Source organism: Vitis vinifera, chromosome 7 (genome assembly GCF_030704535.1).
Source record: "Vitis vinifera cultivar Pinot Noir 40024 chromosome 7, ASM3070453v1".
Lineage (NCBI taxonomy): Eukaryota > Viridiplantae > Streptophyta > Magnoliopsida > Vitales > Vitaceae > Vitis > Vitis vinifera.
Genome location: NC_081811.1, coordinates 24,995,845 through 25,013,517, shown reverse-complemented (window position 1 = coordinate 25,013,517; position 17,673 = coordinate 24,995,845). Strand labels below are relative to the sequence as shown.

Genomic DNA, 17,673 nt, shown 5'->3' with positions numbered 1-17,673 from the left:
AGCTGTTTACAATCCATAAACCATTACTACTGATGGTCAAAGCATATATCTGGCAATAGCATACCTACATTAGTTCTTGTACTTCATGGTTTCTTTCTCAAATCCAATTGTTGGGAATTGCTTTGCATACTCTTCCACCTCGTGGCGAAGCTTTGCAATCTCAGATTGGAGGTGAGGGCTAGACTGCATTGTGGCTAAGAATTCCTTCAACTTTGTCCCTGGGTTGCAAGAACCAAACATAGAAAACTTGTATTAGTAAATTCAAGCATGGAGGTTGTCACAAACATATTTGCTAAAGTGGTGGTGATCAGATAGACTCTTGGCTCACTAAGCAAGAGAAATATACTATAGAATTTAAGACCTGTAGTTTCAGCCTTGATCTTCACTGCCACGGTCACAGCAGCGTCAAAGTATTCTGCTACTTTAACAAAATCCTTCTCAACAAATCCTCTAGAAGTAAGAGCAGGGGTTCCTGAAGCAAGAGAGCGGATCAAATAAAACTTAAAATAAAAATCACACAAGCACCATGTGATCAACAAAAACTCTACCCATCCTGATGCCACTAGGAACCATGGCCGACACATCTCCAGGAACAGTGTTTTTGTTAGCTACAATATGAACAGATTCTAACACCTTTTCAACTCTGGAGCCATCAATACCCTGAACAGAGAAAATCATAAGAAATAATGGCTCTTCCTTTTTATAATAAAAGTTAAATAATACACATAAATTAAATGGAGCCAACAACTCTCAAATATTTTTCCAGGCACTTGAAGATTGCCTTATGAAAACTCTACAGCAGATGATTTGCATGATTTTCTATCTCAACTTTGTTATATAAGGCATGTTAGAAGATTTCCTAAACAAAGTTTTGAAGCATGGATACCCTCTTAACTAGTCAAAATGAAGAATTAATGTTTCCCCTCTTACCTTGTTCTTCAAATTCACTAAGACTAAATGGTTCTCAGTTCCACTAGAAACAAGTTCATAACCCTTCTTCATCAAAGTCTGCAAAATTGGTAAAAGTTTCAGTAAAAAATATTGACTAAAATCAGTTGTACCCCACACATTGATGAAGGAACATCATATTAATTTATCAAAGCTTAAGAATATAAGAATAATATAAAAAAATTTATGAAATCTTTCTTCAGCAACAAGTTATGGCACCTCATAACCATACCTCTGCAAACTTTGAACAATTAGAGAGAACTTGTTCTTGATAAGCTTTGTATTCTGGAGTAGTAGCCTGCATTTGTAAAGAATATGAGAATATGAATGATAAGTTTTTAAAGCAATTACCTTTATATTTCATAAAAAGGACTATGTTTTAAAAGCAAAATTTCATATTGGGATTAGTGATTTTGCAGTAAGGTATATCCTCCTAGAGGATATGGTCCCTACTTGATTATGACAAATATTTTAAAGACACTAGAACCTGTTGTTCCTTGAGGTTAGTCCAAATATGACCTTAGTCTAGAATGTGTAACTTTATTTTGGCATTTCTAGGACTATGCTTATCTTGTGCATCTTATGAGTGAACCAAGACCTTCAGGCATGTTTTATTGCAATATTGTAAGTGTGTGTTATTACTCAAAAAATGACGCACATAATTAGTTGGGCTAGACTAGGTTTTGAGTATATTCCTAATATGTAATGTTTGTCTACATTCTTACATGAACCCCCCAATTTTTATCCTTACATGAATCCCCTACCAAAAGGAAAAAAAATTGTAGTAATCTAAGAAAAATTGGCTTGCATGTAGACCAACATTGAATTGGGTACATGAGGACCAATTTGATGTCTGCCGCAATTTGCAACCAATACATGGAAAGAAATGAAGGAAATAAGACCTCGACCCAACTCCAAAAATTGGGGTTATGGCATATTAGATTTTCATTCTTCTCCCCCCCTTCCTTTTTGCCACAAAAAAAATGTAATGCGCATTAATATATGAAAATTATCCAGCCAGCAAACAGACCTGTTTCAATGCAACAGCTAAGCCAGCAATTGTGTGATTGTGAGGGGCACTTTGAAGTCCAGGAAAGACAGCCTGATTGATTTTGTCTTCATAGTCATACAAAACCTTCACATATATAAAGTATAAATGTTAGTTCCACATCCAACAATATAACCTCAAGTTCAATAGCAAAAGAAGCAGACACTTGCCTAATAAATAGTAGTGAAGTATGATATCTAGGTCATGTCAAAATACTAAAAAAAACTCCATGGAAACCGAGAACTCTGAGAACTTTGATTAGTTTATTATTTTCTGCATCCATCTATATACAGATATATATCCTATACACGGAGTCTAAATTCCTAAATTGTATATGTTCCTCTATGCACAACCAATTTGATTCCTTATTTGTATATGGTAACATTAACATCTCCCCTCAAATTGATGTTGGTAAGTCAACCAACAACAATTTGCCAACAATAAATTGATGTCACTATTGAGTCAAAGCTTTGGTGAAGATATCAGCCACTTGGAGATCAGAAGAGATGTGAGAAAGAGATATCACCCGACTTTCCAAGGTGTCTCGAATAGAATGACAATCAACCTCAATGTGCTTGGTACGTTCATGAAAAATGGGATTTGTGGCAATCTGAATAGCACTAGTGTTATCAGCATGAAGAGGTGTAGAAGTAGTCTGAGGAAACCCAAGCTCCTCAAGTAGACCGCGTAGCCATACAATTTCAAAACAAGCAACAAACATGACACAATACTCGACCTCAGTAGAGGATTTTGAAACACGATCTTGTTTCTTACATCTCCAAGAAATTAAGGCATCACCTAAAAACATACACCAACCCGTAGTAGATCGATGTGTATCTGGACACCCAGCCCAATCAGCATCACTATAGGCAACAAGTTGAAGAGAGGAACCGATAGGAAAGAACAACCCACGAGTAGGTGAACCTCGAAGATAGCGGATGATGCGTCGAATTGCAGCAAGATGGAGGTACCGAGGAGAAGTCATAAACTGGCTGACCTGATGAACAACATAGGTGATATCAAGTCGAGTAGTGGTCAAGTAGATAAAACTCCCAACCAAGCGCCGATAGAGAGTAGGATCATCTAGAAGGTTCCTTTCATCTTTCCTGTATTTGACATTTACTTCCATAGGAGTATCAATAGAAGAAGTGTCCTCCAAACCAGCCAAAGTGATAAGATCTTGAATATACTTATGCTGGTTCATGAAAATACCACTAGCCCGATGATGAACTTCCAATCCTAAGAAGTTTGTGAGTTGTCCAAGATCTTTCATATGGAAAATTGTATGTAACAGCTGTTGAAGCTTAGTAATCAAACCACAATCAGTGCCAGTAATGATAATATCATCCACATAAACCAAGAGAATGACTATACCCGACGCAGACATGTGGAAGAAAAGGGAAGAATCATACTGACTTTGGGTAAAACTGAAGGAAAGAATTGTGCTGTGAAACTTCTCAAACCAAGCCCGGGACGCCTACTTGAGCCCATACAAAGAACGTTTTAGCTTACAAACATCATGAGGAAAAGAATTAGTCATACCAAAGGAAAGCTTCATGTAAATCTCTTCCTGGAAATCACCATGAAGAAAAACATTCTTCACATCCATCTGATGTAGTTGCCATGATTGTGAAGAGGCAATAGCTAAGATGGTTCAAACCGTGGTTATTTTGGCAACAAGAGCAAATGTCTCCTCATAATCAACCCCATATTCTTGCTTGTTACCCAAAGCTATGAGGCGAGCTTTGTACTAGTCCAAAGAGCCATCAGAACGAAGTTTTACAGAGAAAACTCATTTACTCCCAATAGGTTTGACTGTAGAAGGACTAGGAACAATATCCCAAGTATGATTCTCTTCAAGTGCTTGTAGTTCTACTTGCATTGCATTTTGCCAACACTCATGTTCCATGGCCTATTTGTAGCAAGAGGGAATAAAAATAGTGGATAAAGTAGCAACAAGAAAGACATGAGAGAAGAATCCATACCAATCAGGGGGTCGAGAAAGACGAGTAAACCGACGAAGAGTAGTGGAAACAGGAGCAGGATCAGGTGTCAGGTCAAGATCGGAATGGGGCACAAAGGAAATGGAATTGGACTCATGTCGACTACGTCTTTCATCACAAAACCAGGTTTGAACTTTTCCACAATTGTTGGGGATTAAGAAAAACTAGGCAGAAGAGATATAGATGCAGATGGCAGCTCAACATGAGATGGAAAGAAACTTGATTTTCAAAGAAAATTACATTCCGGGAAACTCGTATACGACGAGCATGGGGATCATCACAAACATAACCCTTGTGAGGGATAGCATAACCAAGAAAACCACACTTAACAAACTGAGCAATAAGTTTATGCCATTCATGAGTAAGTAGATGCACAAAACAAACACAACCAAATATACGAAGATCAGAATATAAAGGAGAATGACCAAACAACTTAGAGAAAAGAGAAACATGATTTAACATAGAAGATGGTAACCAATTGATCAAATGAACTGCAATAGAAAGTGTTTCACACTAAAAACGAGGAGGAATCGATGAGTCAAGTAAAAGAGTTCTTACCACATCAAGAATGTGGCGATTTTTCCTCTCAACAACACCGTTTTGTTGTGGTGTCGAAGGACAAGAACGCTAAGAGATGATCTCTTTGCTTTGAAAAAAGTCCTGAAACTCATTAGACATGTATTCTCCGCCAGAATCAAAGCGCAAAACCTTGATGTTGGCAGAGAATTGAGTCGCAATAAGTACAAGAAAGCACTTAAAGACTTAAAAAAACTTCAGCCTTAGTCCGGAGGAAGTAAACCCAAGTAAAGAAACTAAAGTCATCAATGAAAGTGACAAAGTACTTGTAATGTGCATGAGAAACAATAGGTGCAATCCCCCAAACATCACTATGTATAATATCAAAACATTGTGAGGCACGAGATGCGGAAAAAGGAAAAGGTAGAACTTTACTTTTGCCAAGTTTGCATGATGTACAATCGAAAGAAATATCAAGAGAAGAACATGCTTTATTTCCCAATAATCCATAATTAAACAAAGTACGAAGGACATCAGAGTTTGGGTGGCCAAGACATCTATGCCACATCTTATGTCCAGAACCAACAACATTACATGCAAAGGAAAACTAGGAATAATAGTGGAAGGAGAAACATGAAAAGGAAAAAATTGTCCCACTTTAGGTCCCTTCGCGATCATCTTCCTAGACACTTGATCCTACACAACACAACCAGGATGGAAGAAATTGACATTACAATTATTATCAACCAATTGACCAACAGAAAGAAGATTTGTGGAGAGGTTAGGAGACGCAAAAACATCAATTAAGGAAGATGAAATATCACTAATAGCACTAACAAGCAGAAAATTGCCATCAGCAGTGTTAATTTTCAGATTTCCATCATAATTTCTGACATTAGGAAGAAAAATAACAATATTTGTCATATGGTTAGAAGCTCTAGAGTCAAAATACCATGGCTTAGAAGAAATCGTATGATTACTTGAGAACCCAAAAGCAAAAAAAAACAAAAAAACAAAAATGATCATTTGTTGTACCATTTCAGGAATAAGTGTGTTCGGGTTTGCTAAGGCTATAGGAGCAGGAATAGGAACAACCGAAGAGGCAGCAGGCAATGCAGTAGAACTAGAGGCACCAATTGAGGCATGATAAGCAGTACTCTGCTTTTTTTCAGGCCGAATGGAACAAACAGAGATGATATGACCTTGTTTCTTGCAGTAGTTACAAAACTTCTTGGGACAATCCCGAGCAATGTGACCAAAATCTTTAAAACTAAAGCACTGGACAACACGCATATCTTGACCCTTATTCCCCCCCTATGCTGCATAAGCTACAAAAACAGGTGCACTAACATTAGCCTGATGTTCCATGGTAGCTTGAGTTACGATACACTGCTCCTCACGTAAAAGTTCACTCAAGCAGACATCTAGAGATGGTACAGGATGACGATTCATCAAATTAGACCATGCAATTTCAAAGTCGGGTCGTAGCTTCATCAATAATTGATCTTGATTACTGGTTGCATGCACTACTTGGACAGCAAAGAGAGCTGCAGCGAGAACATTAGCATAAACAATGTCAGAATAATCAATCCTAAGAGTTTGAAAACCAGAAAAATATTCCTCAATTGAGAGACTTCCTTGTGTGAAATTAGTCATCTCATACTCCAATTGAAAATGCCTAGCAAAGTTGTCTTGATTGTAAACTGTGTGGAGATAATTCCACATAGCAACAACGATTTTATAAGGCCTCAGATTGAGAACAAGGTGAGGTTCAACCAAGCTAAGAATCCAGCTCATAACCCGAGCATCCTTAATTTCCCACTTAGACAAAGCCTCAACATCACGAGGTGCAAGATTACTCCCATCAATATGACCCCATAATTATTTTCCTTTGACAAATAATTTAAATTGAAACTCCCAAGCACAATAATTTTTGCTTGTAAATCTAATAGGAAACAATTCCAACTTATCTGATGACATGATGCAACCGAAAAACAAAAGAAATAGCCCACCAGAAAATTGGAACAGAAACGGACAAGAACCAGGTCGCGATGAACCTGATCAACATTTTTTTCTATGCCAAGCGTTTGATTGGTAGAAGATCACAAACTCCACTCAGAAGGTGTTGAAACCTTGCTCTGATACCATGTCAAAATACTTAAATAAACTCCACAGAAACCGAGAACTCTGATCAAATTATTATTCTTTGCATTCATCTATATACAGATCTATATCCTATACATAGAGTATAAATTCCTAAATTGTATATGGTAACATTAACAAATACATGGTAAGCCAATATGTCAATCTTTTCCTATATGTACAACCAATTTGATTCCTAATTTGTATATGGTAACATTAACAGGTCAATGGAGAAATGGTTAAAATAAAATGATATTTTCCTTAAAACAACTCACCTCTTTCCCTTGTTTATTAACCTCTTTTACCCCCTTCTTGAAGAAAATCATGGCTCCACGTGGTCCACGGAGCGACTTGTAGGTTGTGGTTGTCACTATATCTGCATACTCAAATGGTGATGGGATAACACCAGCCGCAACCAACCCACTAATATGTGCCATATCTGCCAACAAGATAGCTTTCTGCTTGTCACAAACCTGTCAAATACTTTAAAAATGTAACTTGGACTTTCCAGACCATCAAATGAGGTCAAACCAAAAAAAGAGAAAAAAATGTATGATTGTTGTGATTGCAGTTACCTTGCGAATATGTGCATAATCATAGAGACGGGCATAAGCACTGGCACCAGCAACTATAAGTTTTGGTCTGAAGAGTGTGGCACTTTTTTCCAACTGCAATTAGTAGCTATTAAGTCACACAAGCTTCTACTAACAAATATGCATAAACGAATAGACAGACACATCTTATCTAAATGGACAACTTAATCGCAAACAAATCTGAAAGCTGGATCAACATCATTTAGGCTTTCTAATCTATCCACATACTTAAATAACAAGAAGGTAATGCATATGAGAAAAACAAAGTGCAAAATTTTTCAGCATGCAAGTCATAGAGAGATAAATCACTTTTGCATCGTATTAAATCTGTACACTAGTCCATGACTGTTGTGGATGATACATGTAAAAATTTTAGCTTACACATGTATAAGCACATCAAAAGCTAAGAAAGTCCCACAAAAGTTAAGTTAGATGGTCTTCTTCTTCTTTCTCCTCCTCCTAATGGAAAACTGTACTCTCCTTAACTCTTAAGAGTATGGTATTAAGTCCATAATCAAATCATCATTGGCAATAGGAACATCCAAGTTGATCAATGGGGAGAAGATGAGGGAGTTGCTGGTTTGCAGTAGACTCTAAGTCTTTTGAAGTTTTTGTGGATTCACCTTATGGATTCACCTTATGGATCAAGTTTGGGAGTTCCAGCATGTGTTGGTTGTTGGAAGGAGTGTAGGCTAGCTATAGGGGTGAGCTTGCACAAAGACTTGCCAAAAGTTAGGAGAAGGGGGGTAGGAAGTTTAAACTAGAATGTCGAGCTAATGAGGTCGACATATTTCTATTATGTTCAGTGGTTGACTCAGAGGCAAAGAGACATTGTTTAGTTTCCTGGAAGGAAAAGGTTTCTTGGGAAGTTGGGCCTTGCTGGTTGAAAATTTTCGCTCACTTGGAATATCGTCACATGATGAGACTAGGGAAGTTTTTGCTTACTCTAAAACTGAGTGCAAAGATGAGGTTCCTAAGGGGCAGAAAAAAAAGTTCTTTATAGAAGCGGTGAATACAAGAGGGGTCCCAAGAGTGAGAAGGCTAGGGGAAGCAGCGTGGCTACAACTGGGAGAAGAAGATGTGTCAAGAGGAAGGGAGTTGTTGGAAAGGTGCCTGGTTGGGAGATGGGAAGAGGCTTTGGTTTCAGATCCAAACCTGTGTGCTTTGGAAAGTTGGGGAAAAAATCAATAGAAACTCAAAAGAGGTGTGAAGTTAGCAAGGATGGGGGGTCCTTTTATTCTATTTGAGTTTTAGAATAAAGCAGAGGCAGACAAAGTTTTATTCAGAGGTTCCCGATGTTTTAAGGATTCAATGCTACACTTGGAAAGGTGTAACCCAAAAGTGGGGTGTTCTCAAAGTTGTGAACAACTTAAGGATGTTTGGGTGAGAATGATGGGGTTACCACTGCACTTTTGGAGCAAGAAAATATTCAAAAAGATTGGAGACTGCTGTGGGGGATTTATTGTAGTGGATGAAAGCACTATTGCATTTAAGGAACTCCAATAGGCCAGAGTATTAGTGAAATTGGAGAGGTTAGATTGGCCAAGTTCTCAACAAGTGGTAATAGGCACTACATGTTTTGCTATTCAACTATGGTGGGAGGTGCTGCCAATGGTATCTGAAGTGGTTCCAGTGAGCAGAAATGGGCCGGGAAAGGAATAGGAGGTTAGGGAAGAAGAAGGGGGGCATCACGCGCCGGATGTGTAATGGAGCAGATGCAGTCATCTGGGCAGTCCGCAAATGTGGTTGTGTCGTATGAAGATGGAGAAAATTGCTGCAGAATAGACATGGAGGCTCCCTTTTCTGACTTGATGCCAACAAGAGAGTCAAAGGCGGACACGTCTAAAAGTAGGCAGAAGTATGGTGGAGGAAGCAAATCAAAAGTTGGGTCTACAGCCAAAGTTAATGGAACTTTGGGCTGGGTTTTGAATACGGCAGTGAAGAAGACAGTGGAAAAGAGGCCCGATGAGAAGGGCTTGCTTGACAATGGGCTGGCTCACTTAAGGCCAATATCAAACTTGCTAGAGATAAATGTCAAGGGAAGACCCAACGAGGAGGGCATGTTAGTCTCCACGGATGACTATGGGCCGATCCACTTAGGCCCAATAGTTAATAACATGGAAGTGGGCTGACCCACTTTGGTTTCTTTAAAAGAGCCAGTTGAGGTGGGGAGACCCACTGTCGAAGACTCCTTTGGAGTTACAGCTCGCGGGGGTTGTAGCAAGGAGGGTTGTGAGTGTCCAGAATGGGTCGTTTTCGGCTTCCAACAGGGCTCGTCCCCTCCGATGCCAAAAACCAAAGCTCTTACCGACGAGGCTCTGATGGAAGAGGCGGCCAAGTACACAGTTTCTAGTCCATGGGCTTTTTTCTCGTTGGGAAAGCAAGATTTCTCTTTTTCTTCTTCTATTTCTGGGCGGGATGGGTTGTTTGTCGCCTCTGATGGGGGTTGCGGTCGAGGCTGTAGGTTGGAAATAGTTGAAGGAGCAGATTTGGGTCTTTTAAGGATGATCATGGCGGATGGAAGGGAGACGGAGGTCCCTAGATTGTCGGGATTGGCTAATGGGACTGAAGAGTAGGGGATGGAGGGTGTTTTGAAAATGGATACTCAAGAAAGTATAGAGGAGGGGAAAGAAGTGAGCGAGCTGAGCTGGCAGTCCAGTTGCTTAACTAAGTTTAGCCGATGCCTCGGGATGCCGACGGAGGGCTTTGAATGAGAGATTCTGGTTTTGCTCAGAAGAATAAAAGAAAAGAAAGCTCAAACGGGGAAGAATGGGAAGCTGGATGGTAGGAAAAATAGAAAATTGGATTCTTCAAAAATCGAAAAGGAGTTGAGGAAGCTGGAATGGATTGTGAACCATATTGGAGGAGGAAAAGAGAGGGGTTGTTCTTCTAAGGTTAGATGAAGATCTGTATACTCTCTTGGAATGTTAGAGGAGCTAATAATTGTGACAATAGGAAGGTAATCAAAGCTTTGATTAAGAAGAATATGGTGGACTTGATTTGCTTGCAGGAAACAAAAATACAGGAGATGACAAGGGGTATTATTCGGAGTTTAGGAGTAGGGAGATTTTTAGAATAGGGTATTGTGGATTCAAGGGGTACATCGGGTGGTATAGTGGTGATCTAGGATAATAGGCTATTAGAATTGATTGGTTTGGAAAAGAGAGAACACTCAATATCCTGCCTTTTTAAGAACTACGAGGATGGCTGTACGTGGATTTTTACAAGGGTATATGGTCCGACCATGAAGAGAGAGAGGGAATGCTTCTGGAATGAGTTGGGAACAGTTTACAGTCTTTGGAATGGGTCGTGTTGCTGGTGACTTTAATATTATCCTAAACCCTGAAGAGCACAGTAGAGTGGGGAGTTTTAATTCAGACATGAGAAGATTCGCATATGTAATAGAAGACTTACAGTTAAAGGACTTGCCACTATTTAGGGGCCCTTTTACTTGGAGTGAAAGGGTGAATAACCAGTCTTTCTCAAGGCTAGATTGTTTCCTGGTCAATGAGGAGTGGGATTGTCGATTTAGTGGCTCAAGACAGTGTGTCCTTCCAAGACTAGTGTTCGACCACTTCCCAATCCTGTTAGAAGGAGGGGGTGTGAGAAGAGGTTCATCCCCTTTCAGATTTGAGAATATGTGGCTAAATGTGAAAGGGTTTAAGGACTTTTTGAAGGCCTGGTGGGAGGGGGAAAACTTTAATGGTTCTACAAGCTTTATTCTGGCTGAAAAACTAAAGGTTGTGAATATTAAACCGAAGGAGTGGAACAGAGATGTTTTTGGCAGGGTGGAGTACAGGAAGAATTTGGCCTTGGAGCAGTTGCAATTTTGGGATGAAAATGAAAAGACTAATGGACTGTCTTTGGAAGAGATGGATGCTAGAAGAGAAGCAATGGAAGAATTTAAAAAATGGGTTTTATTAGAAGAGGTTACTTAGAGACAAAAATCTAGGGAAATGTGGTTAAAAGAGGATGACAGAAATACAGGTTTTTTCTATAGGATGGCAAACGCTCATAGGAGAAGAAATAATATGGACCGAATTAGGATTAATGGTGTTTGGAATTCGGAGGAGAATGGGATTAGTGAAGGAATAGTAAATGCTTTTAGATCCCTACCGTCCAATTCGGGGGACTGACGCCCACCTTTATCTGGGCTGCAGTGCGAAACTTTGCAGAATTTGGATGCTGATGTTTTGGAGGTGTCGTTCACGGAAGAAGAGGTGTATGGCGAGCTGATTGGTTGTAGTGGGGATAAAGCTCCAGGGCTTGATGGCTTCACAATGGCGTTCTGGCAGTTTGCTTGGGACTTTGTGAAGGAGAAGGTGATGAACTTTTTCAGGGAGTTCTATGAACACGGTAAATTTGTCAAAAGATTAAATGCAACTTTTCTGGTTTTAATCCCAAAAAAAAGCAGGGGCTGAAGATTTGAGGGATTTCAGGCCCATAAGCTTAGTGGAAAGCCTATACAAGTGGTTGGCTAAGGTTTTAGCCAATAGACTTAAAAAAGGTGGTTGGAAAGGTGGTATCTAAGGCTCAAGGGGCTTTTGTGGAGGGTAGACAAATTCTAGATGCAGTGCTAATAGCTAATGAAGCCATTGACTCGATTCTGAAGAATAATGAAAATGAGATCATGTGCAAACTTGACATAGAGAAGGCATATGACAATGTGGATTGGGCTTTTCTTCTCACAGTTATGCAGAAAATGGGTTTTGGTGAGAAATTGATAGGGTGGATAAAATGGTGCATATCTACTATGAGTTTCTCTGTGATGGTTAATGGAATGCCTAAGGGATTCTTTCAAAGCTCAAGGAGATTAAGGCAAAGTGATCCTCTTTCGCCTTATCTTTTTGTGATAGCCATGGAGGTCTTTAGTTTTTTTTATTAAAAAGGCAGTGGATGGAGGTTTTATGTTAGGCTATAAGGTGAAGGGTAGGAACGAAGAAGGGGTTTAGATTTCCCACTTGTTGTTTGCTGATGACACCTTGGTGTTTTGTCAAGCTTCTCAAGACCAACTGACATATCTAAGTTGGTTACTCATGTGGTTTGAGGTCGTATCGGGGTTAAGAATTAACTTGAAGAAGAGTGAACTCATTCCACTAGGGAGGGTAGAGAATATTGATGACCTTGCCTTGGACTTCGGTTGTAGAGTGGGTGGTCTCCTGTCTACTTATCTGGGTCTTCCTTTGGGTGCTCCGTTTAAGTCAGTATCAGTGTGGGATGGAGTGGAAGAACGCTTCCGTAAAAGATTAGCTATGTGGAAGAGACAATACTTATCCAAGAGAGGTAGAGCAGCTCTAATCCGAAGTACTTTGTTGAATCTGCCTATTTATTTTATGTCCTTGTTGAGATTACCAAGTTCGGTTAGACGAAGACTAGAGCAGATTCAAAGGGACTTCCTATGAGTTGGTGGCAACCTGGAGTGAAAACCACATTTAGTAAGATGAGAGGTGGTATGCTTAAGTAAAAAGAAAGGGGGATTGGGGGTCAAATGTCTCTCAATTCTTAATAAGGCCCTTCTTTCCAAATGGAATTGGCGATACGCAAATAAGAAAGAGGCTTTGTGGAATCAAGTGATTAGAGGAAAATATGGGGAAAATAGAGGGGGTTGGTGCTCTCGGGAAGTGAGAGAGGTACATAGCATGGGGCTTTGGAAAGGAATAAGGATGGACTGGGAGTTGGTGGGTACACATATTTCTTTCAGTGTTGGCAATGGAAGAATGGTGAGATTTTGGAGGGATAGATGGTGTGGGGACTGTCTTCCATGTGAGTCTTTTCCTTCCCTCATTGCTTTGTCTATTGAAAAAGAAGCTTGGGTGGCGGAAGTCTGGAATCTTCTGGCTGAGGGGGGGAGGGGTTGGAACCCTTGTTTTTCAAGAGCCCTAAATGATTGGGAGGTGGAGGAGACGAAAAGTTTTTTGGAGCGTCTTCACAAGAGGAAAGTGTTTGAGGATGAAGAAGATATGGTGGTCTAGAACAAATCAAAGAGCGGAAAATTCTCGACCAAGTCCCTATACCGTGCTCTAGAAGTGGATTGCCCTGTTTTATTTCCATATAGCTATATTTGGAATGGGTGGGTACAACCCAATATTAGTTTCTTTGCGTGGGAGGCCGCATGGGGCAATGCTTTAACCCTAGATCTTGTTCAGAAAAGAGGATGGTCCTAGGCTAATAGATGTTTTGTGTCTTGAGAATGAGGAGACCATAGACCATTTGCTGCTTCATTGTTAAAAAACAAGGACCTTATGGGAGTTACTTTTTACCTTGGTTAGGGTGTCTTGGGTGATGCCCTCTTCAGTTAGAGAGACGCTTCTCAGCTAACATGGTTCTTTTGTGGGCAAAAAGCGCAGAAAGGTGTAGAGAGCTGTTCCTCTGCATATTTTTTGGACGGTTTGGAAGACGAGGAATAGATTGGCTTTCAAGGATAATGAGCTGTCAATTCAGAGATTGAATATTCATTTATCCTCTCTCTATAGTCTGAGGCTAAGCTGTTTATAGTCGAATGTCCTCAATCTTTGGTTAATTTTATTGATTGGTTAGGATCCTTTCAAGGCTGTATTTTGGGCCAGTTGGTCTTTGGGTCTTTTTTTTTTTTTTTTTTTTTCTGTGGGCATTTGGTGATGGGTGTATAGGTTTGTATACCGTGCATAGGTTTGTATACCTTGAGTCGCTTTTCTGGCATCTCTTTTTAAATGAAATTTTAACTTACTTATCAAAAAAGCTAAGAAGGTCCCACAAGTATTATATGCTTGACCAAATATTTCCAACTCCAGGATTTTATGCTTATTCCAAGTACCTCATTGGGCATCTTGGAATTCCAACACCACAGCTTTATAGCAAAACTATAATGCAGATGCAGATTTATTTGATACAATCAGGCAAAATTTTCTGATAAATCACTACTGGTGTGTGGGATATAATTTATCTAACCCTTTAAGAGATCCATTAACATTAATAGCAAGAATTCCTCTGTTCTTTTTCGAGAAAAAATAGTCTTTGGTATTCATCAGTAATCAAGATTCCCCTAATTGTGATTCAGAAGTTAATTCATTATAAAATAAAATAGGCATAAATTAGTGGAAAAACAATATAGATTGTTCAAACGATTTATCCATATCATACACAAATTCAGGAAGACATGCATAAATTACTTACCTAAAACTGTATAAATATATAGAGAAAGCAATATACTAAAAGTTTCCTGTGCAGGTGCATTAGAAACTGTACTACTTTGTTTGGGCAGAAGACGATATTTTTTGGTTCAATTTTTTTTTTATAATATTCTTTTATTCTAAAACTATTTATAACCCACTCAGAACACTTAATGCAGAAAGCGATGCTATATTAGTTCCCCATATTTTGTAACTACAAGATTCATCACCCTTTTAAGAAATGGTTTGAGTGCTATCTCAATTTTCTACACAGCTCAACTTCACTTGTTTACTCATTTCTCAAAGTGTAGTTCTGTATCACCATTTAAGCCACCTTAGCATATCTAAAAAGTACAATTAAACAAGTTGTGTGAAAATATTATAGTAAAAACTAAGTAAAAATTTGCTCAGGGATGGAACTAAAAGAACTCCTGCTATAAGCAAAATGGAAAGTTACCTGGTCATAGTCAATGTAGCCAGTGCTCTCATTCAATCTATATGGCATTGTCTCAAAAAATATAGACACTGCAGATATTTTCTTGGTGTCAGTCTGCACAATAGCAAAGAAATGAGGAGGTTACTGTCCCTAGCACATAAGAAGGCAAAGTAATAATACCACAAACAAGGAGAGATCCTCAAATATTAGAAACCTCCCAGACGACAGTTCAAACACCAAAAGAGAATATATATATATTCAGTTACTAGACTCTGTGCAGCTATTAAGCTTGCTTTGAAAACAGAAACTCACATAATTATTTTTCCAAGCCAAAATTTTTTTCCCATGGCTAATAAGTCAAAATAGACAGCCACTGAGAAGATGGAAAGCACCGATATATCTAGCAGGGAACTCTAGATGAAAGTCATAAGCACCTGATAGCCATGAGAAAGATGTCCACCATGAGGAAGATCAAGTGCCATAATTCTTTCATGAGGTTTTAATAGTGCAGTGTAAACTTGAAAATTTGCAGGCGAGCCAGATAAAGACTGCACGTTCACTGCATAACAAAGGGTGATTAAACATTTATCAAAGCTGACACACTATTACATGCTGAAAAAAAGGAAAGGAGAAAGAAAGAAGAAGAAGAGAAAACACAGCGCATGGAAGTTTTTTCACTAAGGGTGCCATGCAGGAAACTTTTCCTTTCCTATCAAAATAAGTAGTCTTATAATTTCTCAGAGTGCCCAAAAGTAACCAGAATTGATAACTTTTTAGGCTAGATGTTAACTTCATATATATTCTGATATTCGCATCTAACTGATACTATTTAGGACATAAATGAGCATTGCTTGTACGGCTCCAGAGAATCTCAAACAGATAAATCCACATGCCTGCATATCTTTCAGAAAACTTTAAACCAGTTCATGGTGAGAAAAGAATTTCAAAAACATTGCTTTGAAACATGCAGATGGCATCTATCTTGACGTACATGATCATATGTATTTACCTCCCCATTTTGCAGGATCCAACCGAAATGCTTCCAAAGCACGCTTCTGGCACAAGGATTCTGCCATGTCCATGTACCTAAAAGATAAAAGGTTTCACTCTTTCTACTTCAGTACTAACCAGGAAATCCAAAAGAAGGAACACTGGAACTGACTACATAAATATGATAATGCTAAATGATAACAATGACCAGTAAACATTACAAATACCATAAAAGAAAAGCATGATAAGGAAATTAATATCTTCTTCTTACTCATTTCCTCCATAGTATCTAGCGCCTGGATATCCTTCGCTGACATTGTTTGTCATAATAGACCCAACAGCTTGCATAACTGACACAGAAGTGAAGTTCTCGGAGGGTACGAGTTCAAGTGCCTTTACAAGCACAAAAGATTTTCAGTAGGATATCAACTTGTACACAAAGCACCGACTCAAAATCGATGCCGAAAAGGAATCTATGCTGAAAAATTCAAGTTAAATCTGCAAACAATTTTATATTTGGATGATTGTTTCAATTTTCCAACAACTGAAACGATAAAAGATGTAATGTATAATTTCCTTTTCTTTCATTTTCTTCCAGTTTCTCAGTAATGAAACAGAACAAGGTGACACGAGGTCACAAATTAACATGTTCTATAACTTCCACGTGGATTAATGCTGGTTCAATGAAACATGAATAGCAACTCCACTGGTCAAGACATTTGTACCTTCACAGTCGATTTAACAATTTAATCCACTACAACTCGAAAGTGCTGTTTAAAGAAAAAAAATATCTACAGAGACAGAGATTTCACCTTCCATTGTCTTGCTTTCTCGAGCTCTATAATGTCTGCAATTTCAGGATCCACAACCCCCAGCGGAGCATTCAACTGCTTTGGCCACTGAAATTTATACCAGAACAGAACAAATAAGGTGAAACGACATAATAAACATTCCAGGAGAGAAGAGAAAAAAATCAATAAATGAAAAACTAATTCGCTTACTGTAACACGAGATTTCTCCTCCTCGTATACAGCTTCATTCGGTAAAGATGCCTGGAAAATGAAACCAAAACGAAAAATGGATCATCAGAAACAGAACAAGCACTTCCAAAGAAATCCGGATGCTCAAAGAATGAAAGAAAAGGAAAATAAATAAACAAGTTTAGAACCACCAAAAGTTCTTCCACTATTCCATCTTTTCCTGTATTTTCTGAGCATCCAAACAGGGAAATGAGAAAGAAAGAACCATGTAATAGATGGAACCGCCATTGAAGACGCTACGAACGGGCTTGTTGACGGACGATGAAAGCCTCCAAAGCGCCATTGCCATCGCCATCTCTCTCTTCGTCGCTCACTCTCCAACTCTTCCTTTGTTGAGCTTTTGACCCAAAATAGTACAGTTCAAAAAAAAATTCTAAATATTAAACTTGTTTCAAAATAATGTTTAATCTGCGTTTATACCACATAAACTATCATGTCATAAAACCATAATTGGTAACTACAATTTTATTTTTCTAAAATGGTTAAAAACCGTAGTCACCAATCACGATTTTAACTTTAACTTTAAAGTCGTAGTTGGTGATTACGACTTTAACTTTATATATATTTATATATAACTTTAATTTTTTAAATAAAAATATTATATGATTTTGATTTTAAATATACTTATTTTATTATTTAAAAAATAATAATATATAAAATTAAATAATTGATATAAAAATATATTTTTAAATTTTATTAAAACAATAGACATTATATTTAATATAAATATAATTAGTTAATTAAAATTAAATATAAATAAATTATAATGAATTATATTTATTTAAAATAAATAAATTATAAATGTCTAT

At 38.3% G+C, this 17,673-nt stretch overlaps 1 protein-coding gene across 2 annotated transcripts in view; it reads right to left on the bottom strand.

Moving 5' to 3' along the window:
* Positions 1-17,179, bottom strand: part of LOC100261289 (serine hydroxymethyltransferase, mitochondrial) — a 31,773-nt gene extending 14,594 nt beyond the window's left edge. For both annotated transcript variants that reach the window (XM_059738590.1, XM_059738591.1), the window contains exons 1-15: positions 17,070-17,179; positions 16,826-16,876; positions 16,637-16,723; positions 16,096-16,217; positions 15,844-15,920; positions 15,269-15,393; positions 14,856-14,948; positions 7,233-7,325; positions 6,933-7,130; positions 1,979-2,083; positions 1,181-1,246; positions 931-1,008; positions 549-660; positions 362-472; positions 65-218 (exon numbers count right to left, since the gene is read on the bottom strand). In XM_059738590.1, the coding sequence (XP_059594573.1) occupies positions 70-218; positions 362-472; positions 549-660; positions 931-1,008; positions 1,181-1,246; positions 1,979-2,083; positions 6,933-7,130; positions 7,233-7,325; positions 14,856-14,948; positions 15,269-15,393; positions 15,844-15,920; positions 16,096-16,217; positions 16,637-16,723; positions 16,826-16,876; positions 17,070-17,159 (1,557 nt within the window). In that variant the 5' untranslated portion in view covers positions 17,160-17,179 and the 3' untranslated portion in view covers positions 65-69. The remainder of the gene's footprint in view (positions 1-64; positions 219-361; positions 473-548; positions 661-930; positions 1,009-1,180; positions 1,247-1,978; positions 2,084-6,932; positions 7,131-7,232; positions 7,326-14,855; positions 14,949-15,268; positions 15,394-15,843; positions 15,921-16,095; positions 16,218-16,636; positions 16,724-16,825; positions 16,877-17,069) is intronic.
* Positions 17,180-17,673: the final 494 nt, after the last annotated feature.